The sequence below is a fragment of the Zosterops lateralis genome (genome assembly GCF_965231275.1).
Source record: "Zosterops lateralis genome assembly, chromosome: 3".
Classification (NCBI taxonomy): domain Eukaryota; kingdom Metazoa; phylum Chordata; class Aves; order Passeriformes; family Zosteropidae; genus Zosterops; species Zosterops lateralis.
In genome coordinates, this window is record NC_139764.1 from 50328092 (window position 1) to 50354495 (window position 26404).

At 42.5% G+C, this 26404-nt stretch overlaps 1 protein-coding gene across 1 annotated transcript; it reads left to right on the forward strand.

Annotated features, from left to right (window-relative positions):
- The first annotated feature begins 677 nt into the window (after positions 1–677).
- On the forward strand, positions 678–26171 carry HECA (hdc homolog, cell cycle regulator). Its single transcript, XM_083856050.1, has 4 exons — positions 678–930; positions 14894–15934; positions 19042–19196; positions 21833–26171. Exons 1-4 carry the CDS (start codon positions 699–701, stop codon positions 21995–21997), a joined length of 1593 nt encoding a protein of 530 aa, XP_083712176.1. The 5' UTR covers positions 678–698; the 3' UTR covers positions 21998–26171.
- The last annotated feature ends 233 nt before the right edge of the window (positions 26172–26404 follow it).

The following is a 26404-nucleotide window of genomic DNA, read 5'->3' on the forward strand; positions in this document are numbered from 1 at the left end:
TCTCCCCTGCTGTCACCCACGGAGGGCCCTGTCAGGAACCAGGCGAGCTGTGAAATCCCAAGTCAGGGCTGTGCTGCTGTAAGGCTTTGTGATCCCCAACCTGCCCCCGCCCTCCCCCACGAGACTGCATTGTTTTGGTTTCCTCCCATCCCCTTTTTATTTCTGCGCGTCCAGGTGACATTTCCCAAGCGTTCCCCGCTGTTTGGATATCCAGAGCGCCCGGGACGGCGCGGCGGGAGCGCGGCCCTCAGGGCAGGGCAGGGCCGAGCCCGGGGGCGCGCACGGAGCCCCCGCCCCAGGGATAGCGGCCGCAGCTCCCATTCCCACCCCGATTCCCGGCGGCAGAGCGCGACTGGCCCCTCCCCTGCCAGCGGGAGCGGGGCTTCCCCTTTCCCGACCAGCCCTTCCCGCCGCCTGCGCCCGGCTGGGCCCGGCCCCCCTTTCCCTCACAGCGCTCACCGCTTCCCGCTGCCGCCCGCGCCTGCTCGGGCAGGAAAAGGGGCGGCGGGCGGCCGAGAAGGGACACGCCTTTCGCCCTCCCCGGCCCGGCCCCCCGGGCCCCGCCGCCCACCGCGGGCGCGGCGCAGAGGAGCGCGGCCGCCGCCGCCCCGCCATGAGCCGGAGGTAGCGGCGGCCGCGCCTTCCGCAGCCGCCGCCGCCCGCCCGCCCTCCTCGCCGCGGCGGCGGCCGGGCCCGCCATGCCGAACCAGAAGGGCGGCAAGGGCAAGAAGAACAAGCGCGCCAACAGCAGCGGCGACGAGCAGGAGAACGGGGCGGCGGCGGGCGGCGGAGCGGCGGCGGCGGCGGGCGGCGGGGCCGCGGGCGGCGGCGGATCCGGAGCGGCGGCCGCGGGCGGCGGCGGCGGGGCGGGCGGCGGAGCGGGCGGAGCGGCGGCCGCGGGCGGCGCGGCGCCCGGAGACGGCAAGAGCGGTGAGCGGAGGGCCGGGCCCGCGGCCTCCCGCGGTGGCGCAGGCGGCGGCGGAGCCCGAGGGGGCGGCGCGGGGGGACCCGCGGGGCGGGGGCGCGCCCGGGGAGAAGGAGTGTGCGAGCGGGGGCCGGGGGCGGCGGCGGGATCTCCCCGAAACGCCCGGCGGGGCGGGAGCTGCGCGCAGAGGTGTCCCCGCCCGGTGACCCGCCCGCGGCGGTGCCGAGAGCGGCGGGGGCCGGGGCCGCGGGCGGGCCGGGCACAGCGCATCCCCCGCGGGCGGCAGGCGTAGCGCTCGCCGGCAGCCGCCGATTCGGAGCTGCCTGGAAAAATCCCCGCTTTATTCCGTCACGGTTAAAAATGGAGTCCTGCTTTTCGGTCAGTTTTGTTTGCCGTCGTACAGCGGTTGGGTTTGTCAGGGTAACGGGCTCGCTTCGCATCATCCATTTTATGCTGCCTTCGCTCGGTGGGTTGGGTTTTGGTTCGGAGCGGTTTTGGTTAGGTGGTGTCTTGAAGAAACTTGCATTGCTATTCATGTTTGTTTTCCTGCAAAAGGGTATGTCAGGCTAAAACTAAATGCAGGCAAAGACTTTATTACAGGTTTGCTAAGCCAAAAACCCCACCTGTTAGGTCTGCTGCTGGGTCCCTACTCTTCACTTGTTTCCTCTCCCAAGTTGGATTCCAGCTTTTTACTCTCCATGCTTCTCAAAAAGCAGGAGGGTGGCTACACTTGGTGTTTTGCTTTGTGGCGGTTGTTTTGCCTTCTGCAGTTAGAAAGGTAGTTCCAAGTGTCTTAGTTTGGTTTTCAAGATGTCTGATTCCCATGTATTATTTAATAGAAACTTTTCCTTGGAAATATTATCAATTAATTACGAATCACTTTAGCTCACAAGGTCTTTGCCAGACTGCTTTTGTAAGAGTATTACTCCAGAGGATCATGGAGAATGATTAGAATTTCCTTTTTGGGTTTGTTTCAGTTTTTTTCTTTACTATTTGCTTTGAGTGAGTGAACAAGGGAAGAAAAAAAAGAGAGGTTAACAGGAGTTAGAATATTACTAGAGTATTTTTATCATGACTTCAGTCTGATAGTGTAATATTTCCAACATCCACGTTGCAGTTGGCTTTTCTTTGGTTGGGGAGAAACAATGTTTTGAATTTTTTTTTATTTTTTTTTTGCTCAGGCACAAGTGGCAGCAGTGGTGCATTTCTGGTATGGCTGTATTGCCTGTGGATGATGGGGTGGTGTTCCCTGTGCAGATGCCACAGGAGGTGGTGCCAGTGAACACTGGTAGTGGCACAGCTCACTAGCCAGACAGGTTGTCAGTCTTCTTCAGTTGCGAGACCCTGTGTGTCCTGTGTGCTTGACATACTCTTCCCCTGTGCTGGCCAGCTTCCTCAGAGGCTGCGGCTGCCTTTCTGACATCTAACTTGAGGTGCTCCTTTATTCTCTCTCTCTTGACTCTTTAACCAAATCTCTCACTTCCCCCTTTTTTACCCCTTCACAACAGAGGTACAACCTTGGCTTCAACATCTGCTGTATGGTGCCTGATCAGCACACCTAATCATTGCCTTGACAGGATCGTTGCATCTCATCATACATATTTTTTTTTCAGATAATTATAAAGGCTGGAGGGGTAGATGTGGTTGCTAGATTTATTTTAAACTGACTACTGCCCATCAGATAATCCTGAGCTGTAGGTTTCATAAATTCTGTTCTCACTGGTAAGTGCAAAGCTTTCAGCGGTTTTGGTTCAGGTTGTGCTGCAGAATTGGGAATCTGGCTCATGTGCAGGGAAAAGATTAGACAGTGATAATGGATTCCCTCAAGTCTCCACACCCAGTGACTCTGAGATGAAGCTCTGTAGTGTAGCCACAGCCCTGGAGGCAACTAGCCCATTACTAGACTCCAGACATTTGTAAGAGGCTGTGCACTTGAGGGTTGCTTGATCACTAAGCAGTTTATGGAGGATGTGGCCTGCTGCAGTGAGTGGTGGGGCTAATAGAGTTCTGCTGTGCAGAGTCAGGTCGTGGCTGTTTGTGGGAGACTGTCTGGGTTGTGGGTTAGATCTGCTGGGTTGCAGGGAAGCTCCTAGCAGTGCTGCTTTTGGTCTGTGCAGCTGCATACTGTAACCTGTGCTGCCCAGGCTCACCAGGCCTGTGGGACCCCGGGCTTGCTCTTCTCTTCTGCACTGACACCATGTGCTGCCCTAGCGAAATCTGTGTGTGTGTGGTATCACTGCTGTCCTGCTCCACCTGTGCCCTGGAAACTGCTGGGTGATCCTAATGACATAACCTGCTTTCTTTCATTAATGTGATAAGACAGAAGTATGCAGAGATGAAAGCAGCAGATTTAACAGTTGAAAATGTCTGCAGACCTTGGCTTTGCATCGTGGTGTCAGTGTGATGGTCTTAATTACACAGTCACATCAGGACTCTGCTTCACTCATGAGGAGAGAGTGATTCAGATACGGGGTTTTTTTTAAGTCTTCACAGTTTGTTGTGTTGTTCCTGCCCCTCATCCATGTGGCATAATGAAATAGAATTTTTAATTTACTCTGGGCTTCTCTGCAGCCCTGACTAGCTGTGCCATGTGATTGGGAACTGCCATTACAGCATCTCTTTATCGTGGAAAGTTCTTGTTCACTTTTACGTTTTGATAAATTTTGCCTCAATCCTGCATAATCTTCCCTTTAAACCATCAGTCAGTTTTTGGCATGATGACTGAGAAATGTCAGCAGACTGAGGGCTTTTTTTTTTTTTTTTTTTTTTTTTGGTGTTTTTTCAATTTTTGCATGTTCAGAGCTCAGATTGTGCTTGAAGGGTTCTAGACTTCCCACAAGGGAAGGCAGAGAGCATAACCACTGACCAGATGTGATGGCTTTTCCCACCTTGCACTGTTAATTTCTCAGCAGTTATTGGGATGATGCCAACAAGGGCGATTCACATTCTCTAGCTGTGTCCTCCATTCCTATATCTTCCATCAGACCATATTAATCTGGCTGGACCAAAGTGCATCCATTTTCTGCACTAAGTGATGCACAGGTCACGGAGAGGGGGTTATGAGGTGTGGGTGGACTAGTTCAGCAATATCACAGTGCATAGGGAAACTGAGATGTGATGTCACATCAAAGGTTCATTTCTTAGATTACCTGTCTTCAGAGTGATTGAATGATGCTTCTAAAAATTTTTAATTTTTTTAGCTAGTTTTCTGGGTTACTTTTCATAAAACCTGAGCTGTCATCATGTAAAATTATATACTGCATGGGATTTTGCACTTTACCCCATTGATGGCAGTAGTTGATTCCCTTTTTCTGCAGGCATAAATGAGAGTAACATTTTGTGGATACTTTGCCCCCTCCACCCCTGATCATCAGAAGAGAAAATCCACGGGGTTTACTTTTCAGATCTGAGGCTCTGAGGAACAAATTCCCATTCTGTTTCTGCCCTGCTGAGGCTGGACACTTTCAGACTCTCTGCTCCAGCTGTTTTATCCCTTTATCCTCTAAATGTCTTGCTCTAGTTTTGACCTACAGTTGTTTCTGACTCTAATATTTCTTTTTCTATCCATTTTTTTTTGCTTTGTTTCCATTCTTCATCTCATTATCCAGTAGAGCCAAGTCCTCTTCTTTGGCTTGGTGGTCCCTATCTTAACATCTTGATGGTCCCTATCTTAACGTCTTGCTGCTTCATCCCCTTGTCATTGTCACTCTGTTCTCTCCAGCACCGGTGCTGTGAGAAGACTAGGGAAACGAAAAAGCTGTGTCTCCTTAGCTGTGCTTTTTCCCTTTAACATGGAATTCGTTAAAGTCAGCCAAATTAAACCATAAAAAACCCCACAGCATAACTGTCTTTAAATCACTATCCTACAGTGTACTGGCCACTTGTTTTAAGATCTTTTTTTTTTTTTTCTTTCCTCCTCCTGCCATAGGCGAGCCCTTAAACTGCCCTTAAAAGTGGCGGAGCTGGTGAGTTGGTGGGTGGGCACATGGAGCTGCTGGCAGATTTGTGTGCTTTTGAACACTTCACCTGGTTTTCACAAATCTGTAAGACTGATTTACTTTCAAATAAAAATGTTAATGTAGGAGAAGTGTATGTGGAAAGTGTATGCAGTTAGCACTGCAGTGACTAATGTGTTGAATGCTGTGACTGGCCAGCAATTATAATTATGATTCACTAAAAAAAAAATTACATCCTGGACGTGGGATAGTTAAAGAGGGACAGAAAATTCATCAATGCAATGTTTAATTTAAAAATGTGCTTTCAGAGAATGAATTGTTGTAGTATTTAAGCCTGGATTAATATTTGCTGTGAAATGTTCCCTGCTGCATGTAACATCCGGTTCCAGTTTGGCACTCTAGTGATGTTCAGTATTGGCATCTTCTGATTATTTAGCCTGAGGGAGTCCCATTGGTATCAGTGAGACCACCTGGAAAATTAAGTTTCTATTCTGTTGCAGTGACTGCAAAATTTAATACCTATTAATTTACTAAGGGGAAATCATTTTGCCTCATAATACCATTGTGTTCTTCTAACTGCAGAAATCAATTAAATGCAAATTTTGCTGTCTCTATCAATGCAAATCAGGTTCAAAAGAACTTTTATGTTAGTTTTAGGATTTTTAAAACTATGCAATTACATGCTTTGGTAGCAAATGCAATTCATGTTCTGCAAATCTTTGCAAATGGAATCATGTTCACGGTGTTACTGAGTAAAATAAATATTATCCTTTCATGCAAGTGAGCCCACACCCATTTAACTTTGGGATTTTTAAGTTATTTGCTATAAAAATGGTTATCAGAGCCCGGACAGCATTCTGTGTTTGTGTGATTAGTTATTGCTCAAGCGTAGTGCTTTCATGAGTAAGGTTTAGGCTTGATGTTTGCTCTGTTTCATACAAGGAAATACAGTTTTTGAACTGATTGCTTTGTCTGTAGTCATCCCATATCTTACTCCCAGTGATCTAACAAGTAGTGACAAAATGATTTCTAGCCCTTGGAGACGTTTGTAAGTTTTCTTCAGCCTTGCTTACAGCCTTGCATATTGAGACATCCTTTGATATTAAAGTACTGTCATGGCTGGCAGACGTCCATCCTTCTCTGCTTTTCTTCTTGCAGCATGTGTGAGGGGAAAAAAAAGAGGAAAACCTTGCATTCAGATTAAAATACTACAGCTAATCTTCAAGATGTCTAAATTACAACAGGATTAGTAGGGCATGGGTTTTCTTTAAACTGTTTGGATAGAAATTCAAATAATTTCAAAGCGGCCTCTTGAAGCAGTAATCTAGTCACTGGAGTGGGTAATTCCATTTTGAAAGCTTGTGGGATTTCGAGTGGAGTACTGGCATTTCCTGGTAGACTTTAGTGACATTTATCTTGAGAGCATTCACTTCAACCTTTATGTCTTTCTCTGTCTCTCACAGTCTATCAGTCCCCATTCCTGGGCTTGAGAGGGCTATTGCTGTTGTTCCTGTCTCGGATGCCTGCTGGGAGAGGAGGTGGCTTCTGTTGGAGCCTGGCTATTGGGTGTGCCTGGCACTGCCCATCTCCACTCATGTGCAGCCGATTCCTATTGTGGGAGCAGGGTACACCTGAGGTCCCTGTGTGCCACACAGATGGTACATGACAGGGCTGGGAGCCAGCCTGGCATCCTGAGGGAGATGTCTGTGGGAACCAACAACTCCACATCAGGAGCTGCTGTCTTGAAGAGATGCTGCATCTCCTGTTTCCCACTGAGTTTCTACCAGTTTCTTTAGCCTTTAGCATGGAAAATAAAATACAGTCTGCTGCACTGAAACTTGGGAAGGATAGACCAATGACACTAATATCCCTAGGTTTGAAAATATAGGAGGTGCTGATACAACTTGATTCAACCTGCTTTCCTTTCTCTCTTGCCTTCTTGTACCTTTGGAGTGGATGTGGTGGCTAGCTGGCGCTCAGTCCGAGTGAGTCCAGCCCTGGTATTAGGGCATCTACTTCATGCCACAGTTATCTCTCTTTCCAGCAAGAGTTGGAGTTCACCACTGAAAACTTGCTAGGACAGGTGCAGTAGAGTCTGCTTTAGTTATTATTAGAATGACTCTTTCTTGAAGCACCAAGGTTAGTTCTCGGTAGCAGTTCAAGTCATTAAGAGATCTTAGAAGGCTAAAGGGAGAGAATTTAATGGTGCAAGTACTTTTCTGTGAGGACAATTCATGCGCAGAATTAAGCAACAACAATGTTCAAAACACATTAAGGTCCACCAGTCTTGAGATCATCATTACTCTCTACATTCACCATGACAGAACTCATCAGAAAAATCCACATGATGCTGAGGAGTCTTCCTAGCTGGAGCATGATTGCTTATGGCACAAAGAACCAATTGTTTTCTGACCTGGTTAAACCAATTCAGAGTTCATATGGGAGTACTGGGGTTGCATAGTTGTCCTGGTACTGATACAGGTAGAGGCTTAGGTCTGTTCTCTGGGGATATTTCTAGTTGGATTCAGGTGTTACTGAACAAGCCAGGGCAAGATTTCTCCTATGCAGAGGTCTATACATCCCAAGCAAAAGTCAAAGCTTTTGTTTGGGATTGTTTTCTATATTTGGACAACACACGTTAAATGAAAAGAAACTGGTTAATTTGTCTAGATGATAATTATGCAGATTATGGTGTGATTTATGATTTCTGCAAGACCATATTAATTTTTATGTTGGGCTTCAGCAGTATAGGCAGTAGGTTCAGCTTGGAGCACAGATGGCTGTGTAAACAAGCTACAAAATTTTTGTGCGCATGCAAGTGCCTATGTTCCTTAGTTTGTACAGTTTCGATCTTGATTCTCTGCCTTACTTTGGTGAGGTTGAGCTGGGAGTGGGTGGTTGAATGAGAGCTGCAGATAACTGTATCACATGCTAGTTGCTGATTTCATAAACAGGCATTAGCTCAGACTGTGCTGTTATTTAGAAGGTGTTAATGTGACAGGTATGAGTTAAGCCTTCATGATTTCCATGTTTTTTTCCTGCTGCTGTGAAGTTGTTAGGTGTGGTTTTTTTAATATATTTTTTTATTGTCAAGAGATTGTCTTGGAGGTCAAGTGTGAAGTCAGCATAAGTGAAGTGCATGGAGATGCTTCTAGCAGCTACTGAGCCCTCTGGGAGTCCCATCACCTAAATTCTGAGCTGAACCAGGGTTTAGTGGCTCCAAATTACCTGAAATCTTTTCTAGGGGAAGGTGATCACTTCATATTACTACTCACTTAATAGAATTAGTGACATCTTGCACATGGGATAAAGCATGAAGGAACTGGGCTGCTTGTGGCTTTGTCCTCCTTAAATCCCTTCTGAGAGTAGGTGTTGCCTGCCACGTGGCCCTTGGGGGCAAGATTGAGCTCTGGATTGGCACCTATTGACAATGTCAATATGTAGGTGCATAACAGATGTAAAGCCAGACTGACTCCAGACAGCTCCTCATTGCAATGGCAGTGACTCTGTCTGTTGCTTACTGAGAATGGACTGCTGGCCTTGGCTTCTCCTTCTAGGAATGTGAGGAGTCTTACAACACAGAAGAAAGCCTGTGCTTACCAGGTACTGCTGTCTTGTTTGTTTCCCTTCCCTGCTGGAGAATCCTCCTGGAGCCTTTTGTCTTGATCATTCAGCAGAGATTGCTTAAGAAGTTTTGAAGAGATATCAGTCATCATCAGTGAGTGTTACCAGTATAAGCCCTGAGCCCAGCTGTTTTGAAAGATTTCTCTTACTGTTTGTCAGCTGTTTTTTGTTGTTGTTGCTACACTGAAGATCCAAACTTGCCTTTTGGATCAACCTGTGAAACATTTTTTGTCATTGCATTCTTCTGCTTCACTTAGGCTCTTAGGAAAGTGGCCAATCATTTCTATATTGCCATATTTTTTGTACTGTTTAAGTTATTAGTATTTTGTCACACCTTTGCAGTCTTTGGAATATTAGATTGTATTACAAGGTTCAACAAAGCAAATACATCAAACAATTCAAATTTTCTCTTTCTGTCTGTTTTGTTGTGGTGGTGGTTTATTTTCTACAGCTGCATTACAGTATTAGTGCAGTAATATTGTATGACTTCAATTAAAATAAAGCTATGCTGATGGCAGAGGAAATTCAGAAAATTCATGCAGATGGTTGGTAGGGAGTGGCCTTCCCCAGGAGTGACTCAGCTCTGGTTCAGGCTGGCAGAGTGAACAGTTCTTAGCTGTGTAAGGTTGTGAAGAGAGCAGTGTTTGTGGGAAGGCAGGGTAGAGGTTAAAGTGCTTGGTTTGCAAGGGTTCCCACAGAAACCCTTCTGGCCTAGGTAATGGCAACTAGTGTGTCCTTGGCATAGGTGAAGGGATGCTAGAGTAACAGTAGACCAAGAACAAGCCATAATTAGTGTCTTGCAACCAATCCAATGCCAAGACCTTTCCCTTTTTTGGGGGGATAATTTCTTTTTCCAGATCTGTAACAACCTACTGTTGCCTGACAGTTGTTGTAAGATGACAGTAGGGCTGTCTCGTCCAGCCGCCACCGCGCTTCCCTCTCCCTCTGCCTCCAGCCTCACATGTTTAACACCTCCCTTGAATTTTACCAGAGATGGCAGATCTGTGCAGTGAGCTGAAACCTATGCCAACGAGTATGGGAAATAATTATCTGTTTCTGTTCACTGACTGAAAAACTCTGGTGCTTAACACAATGGATAATGTGGGAGCGTAGCAGGGGAAGAACGAATTTTGCTTTAGGCATCTGCATTGAGGACTTGGAACAAATGAGGGCAGTCACGAAACTGAAGCCACGGAATCACTGCATTTGGCTTGCTGGGTGCAACTTTGGTTTTACGATGGGTGTGTAAACAGAAGTAAACAACATTCTCCTTAATATACTTCACCAGAGGGAAGTTCCTCAGGCAGCTGTTGTTCTACTGCTTTAATTTGGGTCATAAAATGGGAAGGATGGTCTTCATGTACTGCCTTCCTCTTTTATTAAAAGGTAGAACCAGTTCATGTGGGAGGATTTTTTTGTTGTTGTTGAAAGAGGTATTTCTCAGATGTTCTATTCCTATTCCTGGCTTTTATGGATGTTTATAAACCTGAACAGAAAAAATGAGAAAAAGCCAAACAAGCCAATCCAGCTTCCTTGCAGTCTTCTGTCATATTCTCATTTTTGAAAGATAAGTTAATTTTATGGTGACTCTGTCAAACATAGAATACAACCTTGTTTAAACAGTGAGCTATCTTTGCACAAATGTATGCGTGTTTGGAATATTGTATGTTATTTCTGTTTTAGAAGACATTTATGTACTGCTCCTTCCAACTATTTTCAAAATCACTGTTCCAAATCACTACAGAGGAATATGAGAAAACATTTATTTTTTTATGTGGAAACATAACGTCTTGAAAGAAGCAGCATGCGCTTGTAGTTGCAACTTGACAGCCTACGTTGAAGCTGTTCTGCTACACAGAACTGCACGCTGTCTTGTTTTGTTCTCTTAGGCTGTGAAACCCATCTTGAAACTGAGAATTAAATAGAAATTCTTTTATCGTTATTTTGGCATTCTTTCAAAAGGGGCTGCTGGGAGAATGGATGTTCCTCTGATACCATGTAGTCTTTCATTTTCTGAAGTTCAGTTCCATAGCTTTGAAAACCAGAAACTTGTTGAGCTCTTAGCTATTTGGAAGCAAATTATATTTAGATGACAAATCAGTTTGAGGCTATAGGTGTGGATGGGCAGTTTGGCCATATAATTTCTATTTACTCCCCATCGTAATCTCTCTTGACAGTAATTGTTAACACTGTCATCATATAACATCAGGACAATGATTCTAGCTCTGACTTTTTGAAGAATTATCTCAAAATTTATTTCAAATTATGGGAAGTACAAGGGCTTGATAACAAGATTTTTTAAAGTTTTGTAATACTGAAAAAAGTGCTTTGTCATATTTATAAAATGGTGATTAAATAACCCAGGCCACTTTTAAGGGTGTGAATTGCTGGGAAGAGCTCTTCACATTACCTAAAATGTGTCTCCCATACTGATCTGTCCCTTTTGCTTCTAAGGCGTATCTGTTGCCATGAACTGGGAACATTGCACAAAAATGGCTGTTTTCTGTTTCTCATTTATTCTTTATGCAGGAACATGTGGCATGGTTATGTTTGGCAGGAGACATGGGTACAGAGAAGTCTCCAAGGGATGTTCGGTCCTGCACAGTCTGTTTTGTACAGATGCACCTGCTGGAACTTGAAACGTGTGGCAAAACCAAATGTTGGCTTGAGGTTTTTGTACGCTTTTCAGGTAGTGGAATTTGCTGCTTTCTTAAATACAGGAAAACTACAGAAAGCAGTAGAACTTTCTGTTGAGACCACTTAAATTAGTCATGCTGGTCTTCTCAGTTTCTGTTTTGGAAATACTGTGGCAGTTTAATCAAGGCCTTCTCCAAACCAGCAGACTTGGTAAAAGCAAATCTGTGTCAGTGAAGGCAGGTGCTTTGACTAGCTTGGCGTAACCTGTGCTGTGGAGCACGGCAGCATGGCAGAGACACCTGTTAGTTTTCTGGGGTAGTTCCTGTGCAGCTACAGTGACAGCAGTGAAATGTCAGTGAGTCCCCAGAAGAGGTGAGTAGAGACCAGCTTCTCCTCTTAGAAATCTCAGTGACACCATTTAACACTTCATTGGAGTCTTTTGCATGATGGAAGGCTTTTTTTAATTCTGTTGTTGTCTTCCAGCTGCTCTGGACCTGCTTTTGCTGTGGTGATCATGTCACCAGCCAATTCACACTGTGTAGGTAGCAGATCAGATGAGGACATGTGTGAAAACTCTGTAATCATCTAGTTAACTTCAATGTTGAAGAAGACATCGATGTCCAGAACTTGCAGCTTTGCCTTTTCTTGCCCATAGTTGCGCTATGTGGGAAGTTCTTCAGATAATCTGGCATCTGTAAGTTCTTAAGGAGAAACTGGAGAAGATCTCATTCCACAGTACTTCATTGACTGACTAGGAAAAGGGGAAACTAATTCTGTTGAAAGTCGCCTTTCTTTCAGCTTCTAAACACCCAGTACGAGATCATAATTAAATAATTGCAGACATATTCTGTCAAATACATAGGCTGTGGGGATGGTTTTTGTATTTCAGTCACTTATTTTATTAATTTCATTTTTTGTCCACATAGTGAAGAGTCTGTAAACTTCTCAGGAAGCTAGAGATTATATTTTTGCATATAAACTCAAAAATGTGTTCAGAGGCTATTCAAGGAAACACTTTCCTTTTTTAGTCAGCTATCTGTGCTGGTATGGATGAACAAGTATAGTGTCTCTATTCAATTCTAGACTTGTCTGTGTAGTACTTTCTCAGCTGTCAGCTATAATTATACCTGGAACTGTTAGAACATTTACTCCCTGAAACACAGTGAGAGCATAAGTGGATTTTTAGCATGTTCTTTTTTTTTTTTTTTTTTGCTGCCTTCTTGCAACGGTGGAAAGGAATATATCCCAAAATAGATGAATAAAGGAAATGCATAAGTGAGAATTGTTCATATTGGTGCCTCCAGTACCTTGCCTCACATATGACTTCTGATGATTTGCCTTTCGTGTGTTCAGTTTAACTGGCTTCTCTGAGGTCGGTTGCATGAGGATGCTGTAACTGTGAACTATACTTTCAGACCTTAAATATGATGAAAGAAAGACTGACAATGAAGAATAGCTTTGCAGAGGTGCTTGCTATGGTAGTATGACTAGAATTGAAGTCTGGGAGAATGAGTGGGAAAACTCTCTGAACTGGTAAACTGACAGATTTTGTTTCAGAGCAGGTAAGTTACCACTCAGTTCTGCTCTTGGCCAGCAACGTTATAGTAAATAATAGCAACATTATACTTAATAACATACAGTAAAAGAGTGGAGAAAAATTAGTCACTGGTAGCCAGTAAAATTGTTCCTTCTCAAAGACATTGCCAAACTTGCACATTCTTACAGGCTTTTCAGAGACTCCAAATAAAAAATATTTGTCACATGTATAGAAGGAACTTCCATAGAGTCACTAGGGAAAGCCTCTCTTGTCTCTATTCTCTTCAATTCGGTAATTTGTTTTTAATGACTGAAAAGTCCATATTTTGAAATGAAATAGGCTCTTTCTTCTTAAAAGGAAAGCTTTTGGGAATGTGTTTTGCTTGCAATTTGTATGCTGCTCCCTGAAGGAAAGGTATTGCAGAAGAACTCTGCTTGCCAGTGTGCCACTTCTGGCATTAGAAGCAGAGACAGAGAAATTAGGTGAAGGATGTGACATCTTCCAGGGAATGGCTTAGGAAAGTTTTTCTGTGCTATTTGTGCCTCTTTCTTTGGTGTATAAGTAAGTTTTAAGAACTACCGTACTCTTGAATTTACTGAAGGTAGCCTTGAACATTTTGTTAGTTTATAGCCTTTTCCAAAAACTTACTGGGAAAGGGACCACTAGCACAGCAAAGATCTGTTGTTGTAGAACATCTGATTTGTGTATTAGTGCTATAGGACAGGTGATAATGGATAGTGTGTCTCTTACTGAGAGCTGGAGTCAAAGTACATCTAGCAGCATGAAACCTCTCATTCTTCTGCAAATTATGTTGTGTTATTTTTGCAAGCAGTGGTAAGAATGGGATTAAAAACAATGCAGCAGAGTGGTGTTTTTTTTTTTACCTGTTCCCCAGATAGAAATTTTAAGTCCTAAGGGAAAAAAACTTCAGTCATGGCAGTCTCTCTCGTCAAGGCTCTGTGCACCTATGCCATATGTCCTGGGGCTCTGGCTGAGACTTCCGGGGAACCTCAGGAAGCTAATTGCTGTCTTTTACACAGGGTGAGGCAGCACTTGACCATGGAAAACCCTGAAGAAGCCTGCTAATATTTGAAAGCAGCCGTACAGAGGTTAAAAGGCAGTCTGACAGCCCTGTTGGAGCAGTACTTTCTGATGAAGTGGAAGAATTAGGAAGACAGAAATACAGGGAAGAAATATTTGTAATCCTTGAGTAAGCATCTGTGGTAGGGGTCAACCCACTACAGCATCTAAAAGTTCTTACAAAAACTCAGTAGAAAATTTCCAATCCCATTGAACATCCCAGCTGCAACACAGGATCCAGCAATGGGAGTCATATGTAGTTTGTGGTACTTGGATAAGGAACTAGAAAATGTCATTGGTTAATAAATGCAGAACTTTTATTGTAGAGCTTTTTTTTTTTTTTTTCCGTGTAGAAGCTGATATTGTTGCAGTGAGATAATTGAAGTAAACTGTTCTTTGCTCAAGGATATAGCAAAGCTGCTACTTTGCTGACAAAATAGTGTGTTGCATTTGGATTTTTTCACCTGTCTATGCTGCAGAGCTGTTTAGTTTGTGAAATTTAGCTATCCAAAAGGTGAGTAGTGGTGGTGATATAGTCTGTATTTGCCTAAGCAATGTAACGAAGGCCCTCCTTTTCGTACTAGGAGCGTAAGCTCTTTGTCTTGCTTTTCAAAGTTCTCTGTTTCCTCCTTCTCTCCCTAGCTGTTGTCTCTTGCTTGATCCCAAAAAAAAAAGATCAATTCCTGCCTATCCCCATGATTGCGAAGCTGGGCTTACTTGTATTTCATACTTGTTTTTCAAACAGGCATCTCTGTGTGTTCTCTCCATGTTGCCTCTCAGGCTTCAAAGCAGCCCTCCAGAAACATTCACGCTTTCTCTTTTCTTCTTAAGGCCTTGCAATGGTATCCACAAATGCTCGAGGAGGGTTAATGCTTCTGAGGTGCTTTGGTTTTGAATATTAAACAAATTGTAGTGTAATTTTGTTTCTTTATTCGTGCATTTCCTTATCTCTTTTCACATGCTTATTATCTCTTTTTGGCAAACACTGCTTTTTGCACTGACCCAGAGCTAGTGCTTGTGGCCCTTTAATAATACAGGTTGTTAGTAAGAGTTTGTGTGTGTTTGTCACGGTGTTGAAAGTACTGCCATAAACGGGCCATTAAGTTATTAATGTATCTGTTTTACCTTCCACAGAAGCCCCTTGTGCTACTCCACTGATCTGTAGCTTTGGAAGGCCGGTGGACCTGGAGAAGGATGACTACCAGAAGGTTATATGCAACAACGAGCACTGTCCCTACAGCACTTGGATGCACCTTCAGTGCTTCTACGAGTGGGAGAGCAGCATCCTCGTCCAGTTCAACTGCATTGGCAGAGCCAGGAGCTGGAATGAAAAGCAGTGTCGCCAAAACATGTGGACCAAGAAGGGATACGACCTGGCTTTTCGGTTTTGCTCCTGTCGCTGTGGGCAGGGTCATTTAAAGAAGGACACGGACTGGTACCAGGTGAAGCGAATGCAGGATGACAAGAAGAAGAAATCAGTGTTGGAGAAGAGTACGGGAAGGTCCGTGACGGAGTCAGCAGAGGAGGCCAAAAAAGGCAGGCCGGCCAACAAGCCACAGAAAGGCTTGAGTAATGACCTGCAGCGGAGGCACTCCATGGACAGGCAGAACTCTCAGGAGAAGGGAGTCATGGGTGGCAGCTACGCCGTCCGCTCCCCTTGTGTCTCTCCTGGGCAGTCCCCACCCACCGGCTACTCCATCCTCGCCCCCACGCACTTCAGCGGCCCCCGTTCCTCGCGATACTTGGGAGAGTTTCTGAAGAATGCCATTCACCTGGAGCCCCACAAGAAGAACATGGCTGGTGGGGGCGTGTTCAGGAATGCACATTTTGAATACGGGGCAGCTGGCTTGCAAGCACATAGATCAGGACACTTTGATACCCCTGTACAGTTTCTGAGAAGGCTCGATCTGTCTGAGCTGCTCACTCACATCCCCAGGCATAAATTGAATACCTTCCACGTGCGGATGGAAGACGATGCCCAGGTGGGGCAAGGGGAGGACCTTCGGAAGTTCATCCTCGCTGCTCTCAGTGCCAGCCACAGGAATGTTGTAAACTGTGCCCTGTGCCACAGGGCGCTGCCAGTGTTTGAACAGTTTCCACTGGTGGACGGGACGCTGTTCCTTAGCCCATCAAGACATGATGAGATTGAATATGATGTTCCCTGTCACCTTCAAGGTACAGGTTGTCTAGGTTTCATTAAATGATCGAACTGCCTTCTGTGCCCTGTCCCTGCCATCACAGATTTTCATCCTGATTCTGTATTTTTAAGCAGTTCTGTAAAGCTCGAAGTAATGTCCAAAATACTCACGTGGATCAGATTGAAACACTTAGAAGGAATTACAAAAAGATGTCATATAGAAAGATCCATGCCTTATGTTTGGGCTTACAACTAAAGAAGTTCTGATCTGATTTCTAGGTAGACCATGGGAAGGTTTTCCAGCCAATCTGTTCTAGAGCATATGCATGCTTGTTTATCTCTGGGGTACTTTACTCCAAGATGCACATCAACATTTTAAACAACCTTTTCAATTTAAGCATGCTGTGCTGCAGCCTGAGTGAAAGTTATATTTGTACCACTGATGAGGGTGAGGTACTTCTCACCTGCTTTCAGACTAGAGAGTATCAGTTTTGTTTTGTAGCTAAGTATTATTTTTTAAGTATGGAGAAGGCTCTGTTGACACAGGCCTGGAAAGGTTGGATGTAGTAAGAGTAAGCTTTTACTATGGTGTGTTAAAGCAGCAGTGTAGTAGTGAAGGTTTTAGGTTTATTTTGGATTTTTGGACTTACTTCCAAACTTGCACGTGCTTGAGCTATGTCTTGATTATGTCCCAGCTCTCAGATGAGTTGAGACCATAGCACGTGTTCTTTTTTCCTCCTAGAGAAATGAATGTGGGCCAGCATGAGCTTTAGCTCTGCCTGAAAGCTGTGACCCAAACTTAAGTGATCAGAGTGGTACTTGTGCCTGTCCTGCAGCCTGCTTGCAGCCAGCATGGCTAAGATAAGTCAGAGAAAGTATTCCTAGTCTGGTGGTCCTAAGTGTAGAATTATATGTTGAAAAGCGTGTTGGTAAGGGATTTACCAGAAGTATTTTAACATCAAAGTTTCTCACCTTTCAATAAAATACATTGTATCCCATGCATGGTCACAATATGTGTTATATAACATACCTTTGCTCAGTAGACCTTGTATTTTATTTTTTTTTCTTTCCTTAAATCACTATGCACTAAGTCACTAAACTGTATTCATGCTAACATTATTGTTTCTGTCTTGCCTAATGTATTTTAAGGAGAAAAAGTGATAGGCAACAAGCCAGAAAAGTTCCAGGATAAACAGAATATATGTATGTGAGATAACTATGCTTATTTGGTTTGTCGGGAGTCACACAATGTGCTTGTCATTTTTTCAGTACAAAAAGCTGGTTTAGTAATAGTGAAACTCATAATTTGTTAACATTGCCACTAAGACTGAAACTGTGAAATTATTTTTTTAACCTTAATTATTTCTTAACTGTTGGATGATATATTTGAAAAACTTTTTCAGACAAGTTGCTGTGAATAATTAATTGTTAAAATTTTTACTTCCTTGCCCCAGGTAAAATGGTTTATTACCAGAAGTACTCTTTGAAATGAAATTAAGCCGTAAGGCCCTATTCCAAGCTGTTATTTTCTTTTCAATACAGAAAATCACTTATTTTACTTCAGGCATGTTTAAGATACCAGGTGCCTCATTTCCTATAGAAAAAGTATGCTGAAAATTAAGTGATAAGGGAATGTAGTATTTTAAAGTGCATAAACAGTGCAGAACTTCAGATGGGGAAAGTTATTCATCTTCCTTCCCAACACAACTGATGTGCATGGAATTGTTTGAACATCACCAATCTCAAGTGTTCACTTTAGGAACAGAGTTTATTGTATTATTAGGAACAGAGTTAATTATATCTATTATCTGTATATTATATGCACTTTAGTTTCATCCCATCATGTTTTCTAGAACTGGACATGCCAGTGTAGAATAACTCAATTTTTACCAGCTCACACTAGCAAATGTATTTTGTATGTATATTTTAAAAAGAGTTTATTTATTCTTGTTTATCTAAAATAGTTGGCTTAAAAACCAAAACAAGTGAAAATACAGCCTATTAATTTTGGAAGTGTCTGGTATAGACTAATCATAAATTATTAATATTTTGTTCCCATTTTTGTAGAACAGTTTAAAGATGTCTGTCTGTTGAATTACAGTTTGTGATGTGTTCAGTGCTTTGATGCTAAAGAGCACAAATTGCAATCCAAGGTGAACACATGTCCTGTTTTGTTGCTGATCTGTAACTTCACTACTGCTTAGCTCTGTCTTACATAGCAGTGCAAAATCTGATATGCTGCAGGATTAGTACTCGGTGTCAGGCCACTTCTAATAGCCAACTATTAAATTGCAAACCAATTTAACCACTACAAGTCAGGCATAATCTAGTTGCCAGATCTTTATTATTTTTGTAGGCATTTTGGTTTTTTGTGAAAGTCAGTCTCAGATTTTGCATTGGTTAGTTTAATCCCATGTACGTAGTGAAAATACTTGATTTCCAAGTCTGAGCCGCTTGTTTTTTTTATGAAAATAAATGTAACTCAGGTTTTGACAGTCATTGTGCATACAGAGTCTAAGGTCATGATAGAGCTCCATATATTCATAGTTCTGAATGGCATGTTAAAGTCTTTGTATGTGCAATATATAATGTAAATGTATTTGTTAATGAACAGTCAGAAGAGAGTAAATGAAAAAATTTTGCTCTTCTGACTGTTGCTTTTTTTCTATGGGGGATATTTGGTTCCCTCTTTGCTGGAAGATACCAGCAAGTTAAACACATGTGTACCAAGTTTGCTAATAAACTTCAGCACTTCTCCACTTCTTATGTCGTGTGAGGATGAAGCTAGGGCAATATTCTGGTTTTGGAAACACAGGAGATGATCTGACAGCTTAACCTGGCATCTCTTCTTGGAGGTTTAGCAGCTCCTTTTATAAAATGTTTTGCTAAGATCTACCAGCAAACGATGTAAGGGAGAGTGGGCAGGATGCTGACTAATTCCTGAGTTCTGCCCTGTGTATTTCCTATAGAGAAGCACTGTGTATTTCCTATAGAGAAGCACTTTTTATTTTCTCATTCACTCTTTATAAAGAATGAAAAAATAAGATGTGATTTGTATCACTGAAGGTCAGATACCACATTGCAGAAAATGTCTGTTTTAATCTTCTCTTTTTGTCTCCTTAAGATGTGTCTTTTCTGCCCACAGGAAGGCTTATGCACCTCTATGCTGTTTGTGTAGACTGCTTAGAAGGGGTTCACAAAATTATCTGCATTAAGTGCAAGTCCCGATGGGATGGAAGCTGGCATCAGCTGGGAACTATGTATACCTACGATATTCTGGCAGCATCTCCCTGTTGTCAGGTTAGTACCATACATAAGTAAGACTCATAAGGTGAAATTCCAACTGATTAGGTAAAGTCAAGCCTGTGTATCTCTTCTCCCTTTCCTCCTTCCATCCTTCTTTTCCAGCCTGTACCCATGAGTACAATACAAGAGGGCTGATGGGCCTCTGTCCCTTTGTCTTAAAAGGTACTTTAATGGCCTTTAGCTAGACTAAAGTCATTGCAAGTGTCAGTAGATAATACACTTAAGTTTTTAAATAAAGCCCCCTTTAAATTCATTGGTGATGAAGTCTGATGTTTCATCACTAGCACTACTAGTGTCTATAGTGGAACTATAGTTCCACATTTTGAGCCAATGTTTCATGTTTCTAGGGTTTCCTAATTCATAAATTGTGTTTTATCATAATTGTAGCAAAAATGTACCAAGGGAGCAGAAAGGTCCAAAGTGTCTTTGTGCTTGGAGATTACTCAGCTCTCCTTAATCTTTGTTGTGGCTGACCCTGGTGGTGGTACTCACCTACCACAGCCTGAAGCAGCTTTGTGTTCATTAAACGCTCACCTAATGTGTGCCTTGAGAGAGGAAGATCTGAGGCCTGGGGCTGCTCCAGGGTAGCAGGATTGTTAGCATGCCAGAGAATTAATTGTCCATGTGATGGAGAGAGCACTTCTGCTGTGCAGGTAGTAGGGGTAGACAGCTGTGAAAAATCATCTGTCTGGGAATGATTCAGTCAGTGCTCTGCTCCAGATGCTTGGACACACAGGTGGTCGTTGAGAGCAAGAGCCTTGCAGAGATGCACCCATTCAAACTGGGATCACTTCATGGTAATGTGCTTGCTTTAAAGCCATCTGAAATACCATTTTGCCAATATGCAAAATCACAGCTTGTTTTAAATTTAGCATATTTACCAAAATGTGTTGCTCAGAAGACAAGTGGTATTGCTGCTGCTGGTTAAGGTGACATTGGTAGCAATTATAACCTCAGACTGATATATTACCTCCAAATTTAGTGTCTCCTGAGGCTGTAACTTTTTTAAAATAGGAGCTTTTAAAGGTAAAGAAAGCACTGATACTGACTCGCTACCTTTGTAAAAGTCAGCAGCTTTAAATCTGAATTGCTTCTGTTGAATGTACAAGAAAATATTTAAGAGCTCATCATACAAGAGCCTTAATTAGATGATTAATGGACAGTGTGACAGTACATAGTATAAGAACTGACTATAAAAGCATTAGCTGCAGTGACTGTGATTGCCAGATAATAAGCATTATTGTTTCCACCATGATTGTTACAGATTACTCTGTGCATACAGAAGAATGACATTTAAATATGGTATGTAATATAATTCCAAATTGCCTTTCTGGATTTATTTTGAATAATTTCATGCCTTACTTCAAAATATTTAATTCTACATCACAAATTAGCATGTAGAATAATGAACTGCAGCCATTGTCAGATTACTAATTCTTAGTTGATGTGCTGGACAGTAGTAAAGGAGAAAATACTTTGGTTAAGATTTCCATAAAAATTCATAACCTAGTAGATTGTATTTCTTAGAATTTCTGCTTTTCAAGCAGAGCAGATAGCAGTGAAGCTGTTTATCTGTTTCTTTTTGAATCTGATCTCAACAGGATATTACTTTAATAATTTCCTACCCTCCTCATCCAGGAAAATCCTTTAAATCAAGATGGCCTAGACAATACTTTCTGTTCTTTTCAGTGGAGAGCTGAAGCTTTCATCAGTGTACTGGGCTGTGAGGTTAAACTACAGTGCAGCTCAGGCCCTCGCTGCTCATTTGCCCTCTTTAACTTCTTTACAGTCTCAAATCCTTTCTGCTTCTCTTGAGTATTCCAAAGGGCTTGCTGAGCTTTCATGCTGCCTGTTGCTTTCTTTGTATCAGATGATCTGTGTTTCTCAGCTAGATCTCTTCTGAAGTCTCACTTTTTTGTTACAGCTGAATATTAATAGCTCTGTCCTTCCTCACCATTGACCTTGAATTATTTCTCATATCCACCCAGTTGATGTTGCTTCTTTCTCAGTTGTACTTTGTAGAATAGTTTGTGTTGAAGTGATGTTTAATTTGTATAAATTGATACGTACTAGAAATGTTTAAATAGACACTTGAAGTGACACAATACCATGTTGTGCTGATAAAGCAGATCAAGTTACTCATTTGTTAAGGCAAAAGATTAAAATGCTGATATATTTCATAGACAGATGATGTTCAAACATCAGCCTAAACGGTTGAATTGGATGGCACAAATACGAAATTTCTCTCTTTGCTTTGATGCTTCATTAATGTTTTATTGAGACACCACTTCTTGTGCTGGGGATTGAGGAACTGATTCAGAGATTAAGCAGCACAAAATAAACCTTGATATTCTCTACCTGCCCTCAGTCAGAGTGGGAAGTGACCCGCTCCCCAGAATTTGGTGGTGGCCTTTAATCTGAAAGGCATGATGTGTGCCTATGAGTTCCTGGTCCAGGTGAGGAATGTCCTTAACCACCACATCCCATTACTGCCAGTTTCCTGACTGACACCTTCTCCTGCTGGGGAGTTCAGGGGACTGCCTCTGGCACCTTCTTTTCCAGAGGTGAGAAGCTGAGGGGAGCATGGTTATTTCAAAAAGGTTTTTTGTTTGTTTCTTTGTTTTTTATAGGCTCGACTGAACTGTAAGCACTGTGGGAAGCCAGTAATAGATGTGCGGATTGGCATGCAGTATTTCTCTGAATACAGCAACGTCCAGCAGTGTCCTCACTGTGGAAATCTAGACTACCACTTCGTGAAGCCATTTTCTTCATTTAAAGTTTTGGAGGCTTATTGACGAAAGCTTTGCTTTAGTAATAGCTATTTTATGGGTATTTCAACTTTATTACATATCTTTTTATAGGATTCATTCTGTGATGAAATCTAATTTCTTTTCTAACCGAAAGAGCAGCTTCTTTGTCATTGTACATATTAATATGTATATATACATGTTGTTAAAACCAGAATCCTCCTGACAAGATCTCTGTGAAGGTTGGAGGCAAGCCAATTTAATGGCCTTTCAATATATCCCATGTGTGGGGTAAAGTTCAGCTAAAAATGATTTGGGTTTATTTTTTGTATAATTGTAATACAGTTTATAGGAAGGGTGTGGGGAGACATAAAGGACAGAGAAATATGTCCAGTTGGAAAATGGGTAATTGCATAGGGTTGTTCCTCCAGCTTTGTGGAAATGGGAAATCCTTGGAAAGAAATGGTTCTGTTATTGTTGAATTCATTCAGCCATTTGCATTGGTTCCCAGTGGTTCAGGAGCTGGCCCTGTGTTGCCAGTCCCCTCAGCAGGTTTTCTTCCAGATTTCCCATGACCAGGGTAAACTAAGGTATCATGACAAGTGAATGTAAATGTGTGCCAGAAAATGCAATCTTGAATGAATTCTTTTGGCATCGCGTCTTCCTGCCATGTGTGTTTGATGTGCATTGCCCTCAGTGAGTTACAGTGCAGGCAATAGTGCTGCTTCCAACAGGGCTGTCATGTTCCCAGCTGGGTCATCTGCTCATACCAAAACAAGCTAGAGATCTTAAAATGCTTTATTTAAAGGCGTTTCTTCACAGACATTTTAGGGAAGGAACTGGCTGAGCTGAACAGGGATGTGATTGTATGTGCCTGCTGGGACTGAGGCTTTGCTGCCTGCTGCAGGCTGGTGTGGCTGGTGTGGACGGAGAACCATGAAGTGGGATCTGGGCCCTCAGACCTGTATGAGCTGAGAGGTACTGAGTACAAAACATGTCATCACTTTTTAAAACAATTAATTGCTGCATCTTTATCTTTCAAAATTGTGTTCTGTCTAGGATCTAAAAATGAGATGTTTTACAACAGCAAACTTAGTGTATTTACTTTCTACATGCCTCTGTGCTGCACATAATAGACTGCATTAAGCAGTGAATTTGTATCAGAGAGCTTGGCCCTGTAGACTCTGCAGCTGTTGTTTCTTGACTCCCATTTCTCCCTTCCTAAAATAAATTTTTTAAAATAGGTCATTAATCTTTTGCTTGGTTTCTCAAATCAGGTGAGATTTAAGGGACATTTGGGGTTTTTTTTGCTTTTCTCAATAGTGTTTTTATGAAGTGTTTCTCCACTGGAGAAGTGTGGGGGTTTTTTTCTGTTTACATGGTGGGATTATTTTTTGTTTCTTCTGAAGTTTTGTTTTTTTCTTTTTTTTTTTTTTTTTCCAAATTAGAATCTTTTTGGACTTGTATCTGTTCAAATCACAGTCTTGAAAATGGCCCTGGTAGTCTGCCATCCTGGGAAAGAAACAAAGTCAGAAGCCAAAAGAGTGTTTTTTCCTCTGTTGGTCTGAGGATTACACTTTCTGTTGAATTAAGAAATTATGGTGCACATAAAACTCAAGTTGAATATCCGTGTGTTTTTGTGTGTAAAAATGCTGAGTTTGGAGTCTCATTTCCCAGCTGTCTCCACTGCAGAATTAGCTTCTTTTAGCATTATAGTAATACCCAGACTGCACAAAGAGAGCACTTGTGTTGGTACAGTTTGAGTGGCAGTGTCCTTGGGTGCCACCCAGCTCATGTGGTCCAGTGCTGAACAGTGGTGTTAGCAGGCTGTGGTAGCCTTCACCACTGGTGGCTCCTCTCCTGTGCGACTTCCTGGGCTTGGTTTTGGGTCTGCAGCACGTTCTTGGTGTTTTGGGCAGTTGTCCCGTTTGCAACAGTTTTGGGAAAAGCTGTTTCTTCTTCTGGGAGAATTATGGGAAAGACTTTGAGAGACTTCTGACACTGTCCTTTCATGGCTACCATGGAGTTACAGCAAGCCCAGCTGCAGTGGGACCAGACTGCACCCGTTGTCCATAGGAGCAGGACCTGGCCTGGGCATACCTGGCAGGAAGAAGGCTTCTAGCGCATAAAACCTAATTAGCTGTGCAGTGTAGACTTCCCTTGTGAAGAGCAATCAAATTGTAATTTGGATTAACTCCCCTGGAAGGATGAGCCCTTCAGCTTTGATGGTGTGAGCAACCTGCTGGGGTTAGGGTGGCTAACAAGATTGAGGTTGTGTTGCCTGGCAGTACCATGCGAACCAAAGCAGACAGGAAACAGTGGCTGTTGCAGCAGCCTGAAATCATGCAGCAAAGACAAAGCTCCTGTAATTAAACAATTAAAGAGAGCAATAAAAGCGTACATCTCTTACTGTAGGTTGGGTCTTGAGTGCCAGTCACATGTCATGGGTCTGGGGTGTCAATTCCCACATAGGATATATGGCATTGCGTGCCCACTTTTTTGTGCAGTAGTGAGAGGAGGTGTCACTGTACAATGCACATGGCAGGGGAGAAGTGGGATCTGGAGTTGTCCTAGATACTGTTTGCTTGCTTCCCTTAGAGTAGCTTAATTTATAATTCTGCCTTTTAAGTTCTTGGATGCCTCTCTAGACCTGTATGTGTGACAATCAAAAATGAGTAGATATGCAATAAAGGGAATATGGTCAGCTTTAAAAACAAGTGTATGAGAGATTGTATAATACATACAAGTCAATACCAGGAATGGAGCAGACTGAGAAAATGAGAAGGGAAAAGCACATTTAAAATCAACACTGACAAGGAGTTACATGCAAATGTATCCTAAGAAAACAGTTTAGTTCTTAGCCACGTTTTCCTTTTAATTCTGTTCTTAAAGTGAGTCTTATCTACTGCTTGAGGAAATGCGTTTTCTTGTAAAATGCATTTCTCAGCTGGAGGCTAGCAGCACACATAGCGCTGTAAAAATGATCCTCAGTGGCAACCAGCTGAGCTACAGAAAGATTCTTCAGAACTTTCTCACTCCAAAGTTAATTATCTCTAATTTTAGAGGCTTTCCCTGCTTCTTGTGGTACTGAAAGCTGCTCTTGGGTTAGTGCGAAAATGCACGATTTACTGTAACATGCAGATTCCAGTCAAGCAGTCAGTCCTCATCTTTGGCCATGACAGTTTCATGGGCTTTGCAGAAGTAGAAGGGCAAATGCAACTTATTTGGGACCTAATGGCTACTTTGGAGATTAAACTAGCCCACAGTTGCTCTGCTATTTTGACAAGCACTGGAAGTAGTTATGAGCTTACAAATGCATCGTAAGGGAAATTAACTCCCTAGCTAGGGAGCTGCTTGCTTTGCTTATTTGGCTCGTTTAGTCTTCATTACCTTTCATTTTTCTCATGCTGTGTGTTCTTTTTAAGCTGGCCCATGGTCAGATTAAATTTGCCTGAAATGCGTTTTGTAAATGAGAATGCAGTCCTCTGGATTTGGAGGTTCATTCTACTCTTCTTAAGTGCACGATACTCCTTGTGATAGTAATGGGAGTTGCATGTGCAAATGCTTTTCTTTCCAGTAGTTAACTCTCCTTTCCATGGGAGAGGCTTGCATTTAGGTAGACTTCATATTTTGGATGTGTACAACTGATTTAATCCATCAGTAAGATGTCTACAAAATAACCATGACTAACAAAATGGACATCTTTTATATGCTGATGTGTAATTTGACATCTACCACCGTAAACAGCTTGAAATTGTTCTGTCTAATGCTGCAGAGTCATTAAAACTACAGAGTTTTATAGCTAGACCATAGACTATCCTATAGTCTATTTGTATTAACATCTCCAATAATGAGCATTGTATTCATAATGAGTTTAATTGGAAAAATAAGGAATATTCTACAAGGGAGGCATCTAGCCCAATATTTTTCTTTTTTCCTTTTTTTTTCACCCCTCCTATGTATTCCTCATTTTCCTGTACCAAGTAACCAAGGACAAACATGTTGTAAGGCCACTGGTGAGAAAACCCCTCAAAAATATACTTGTCTATAAAGGTTTTTTGACATTCTTGGATTGCACTTTTGCAGATGGAAGAATATGTACATAGCAAATGAATGTTAATGAAATTAAAACAATTGGTTATGATATCATTTATGTGTGTTGTTAGAGAATATTTTGTTGTGAGTTCTCTGTATTAAAAAGTAATAAATACCAGACAGCTCATGGTGTGGGTTCTTCTTTCCCTGTTCTCTGGAATATTTCTTACACCTGCTCTTTATAGAATTATTTCAGTTGCCTTAAGTTTAAAAGGCACAGTAAAACCAGGTTTTGGTGTCAGTTAAAATGAAGCTTTGTTGTTGTCGCTTTGAAGACTGTTGTACTACAGGGGTGGTGGGGGGGGTGTGTGATGTCTTGCCTTGCCAAACTGAAGTCCTGTTCACTTTGTTGATGTCAGA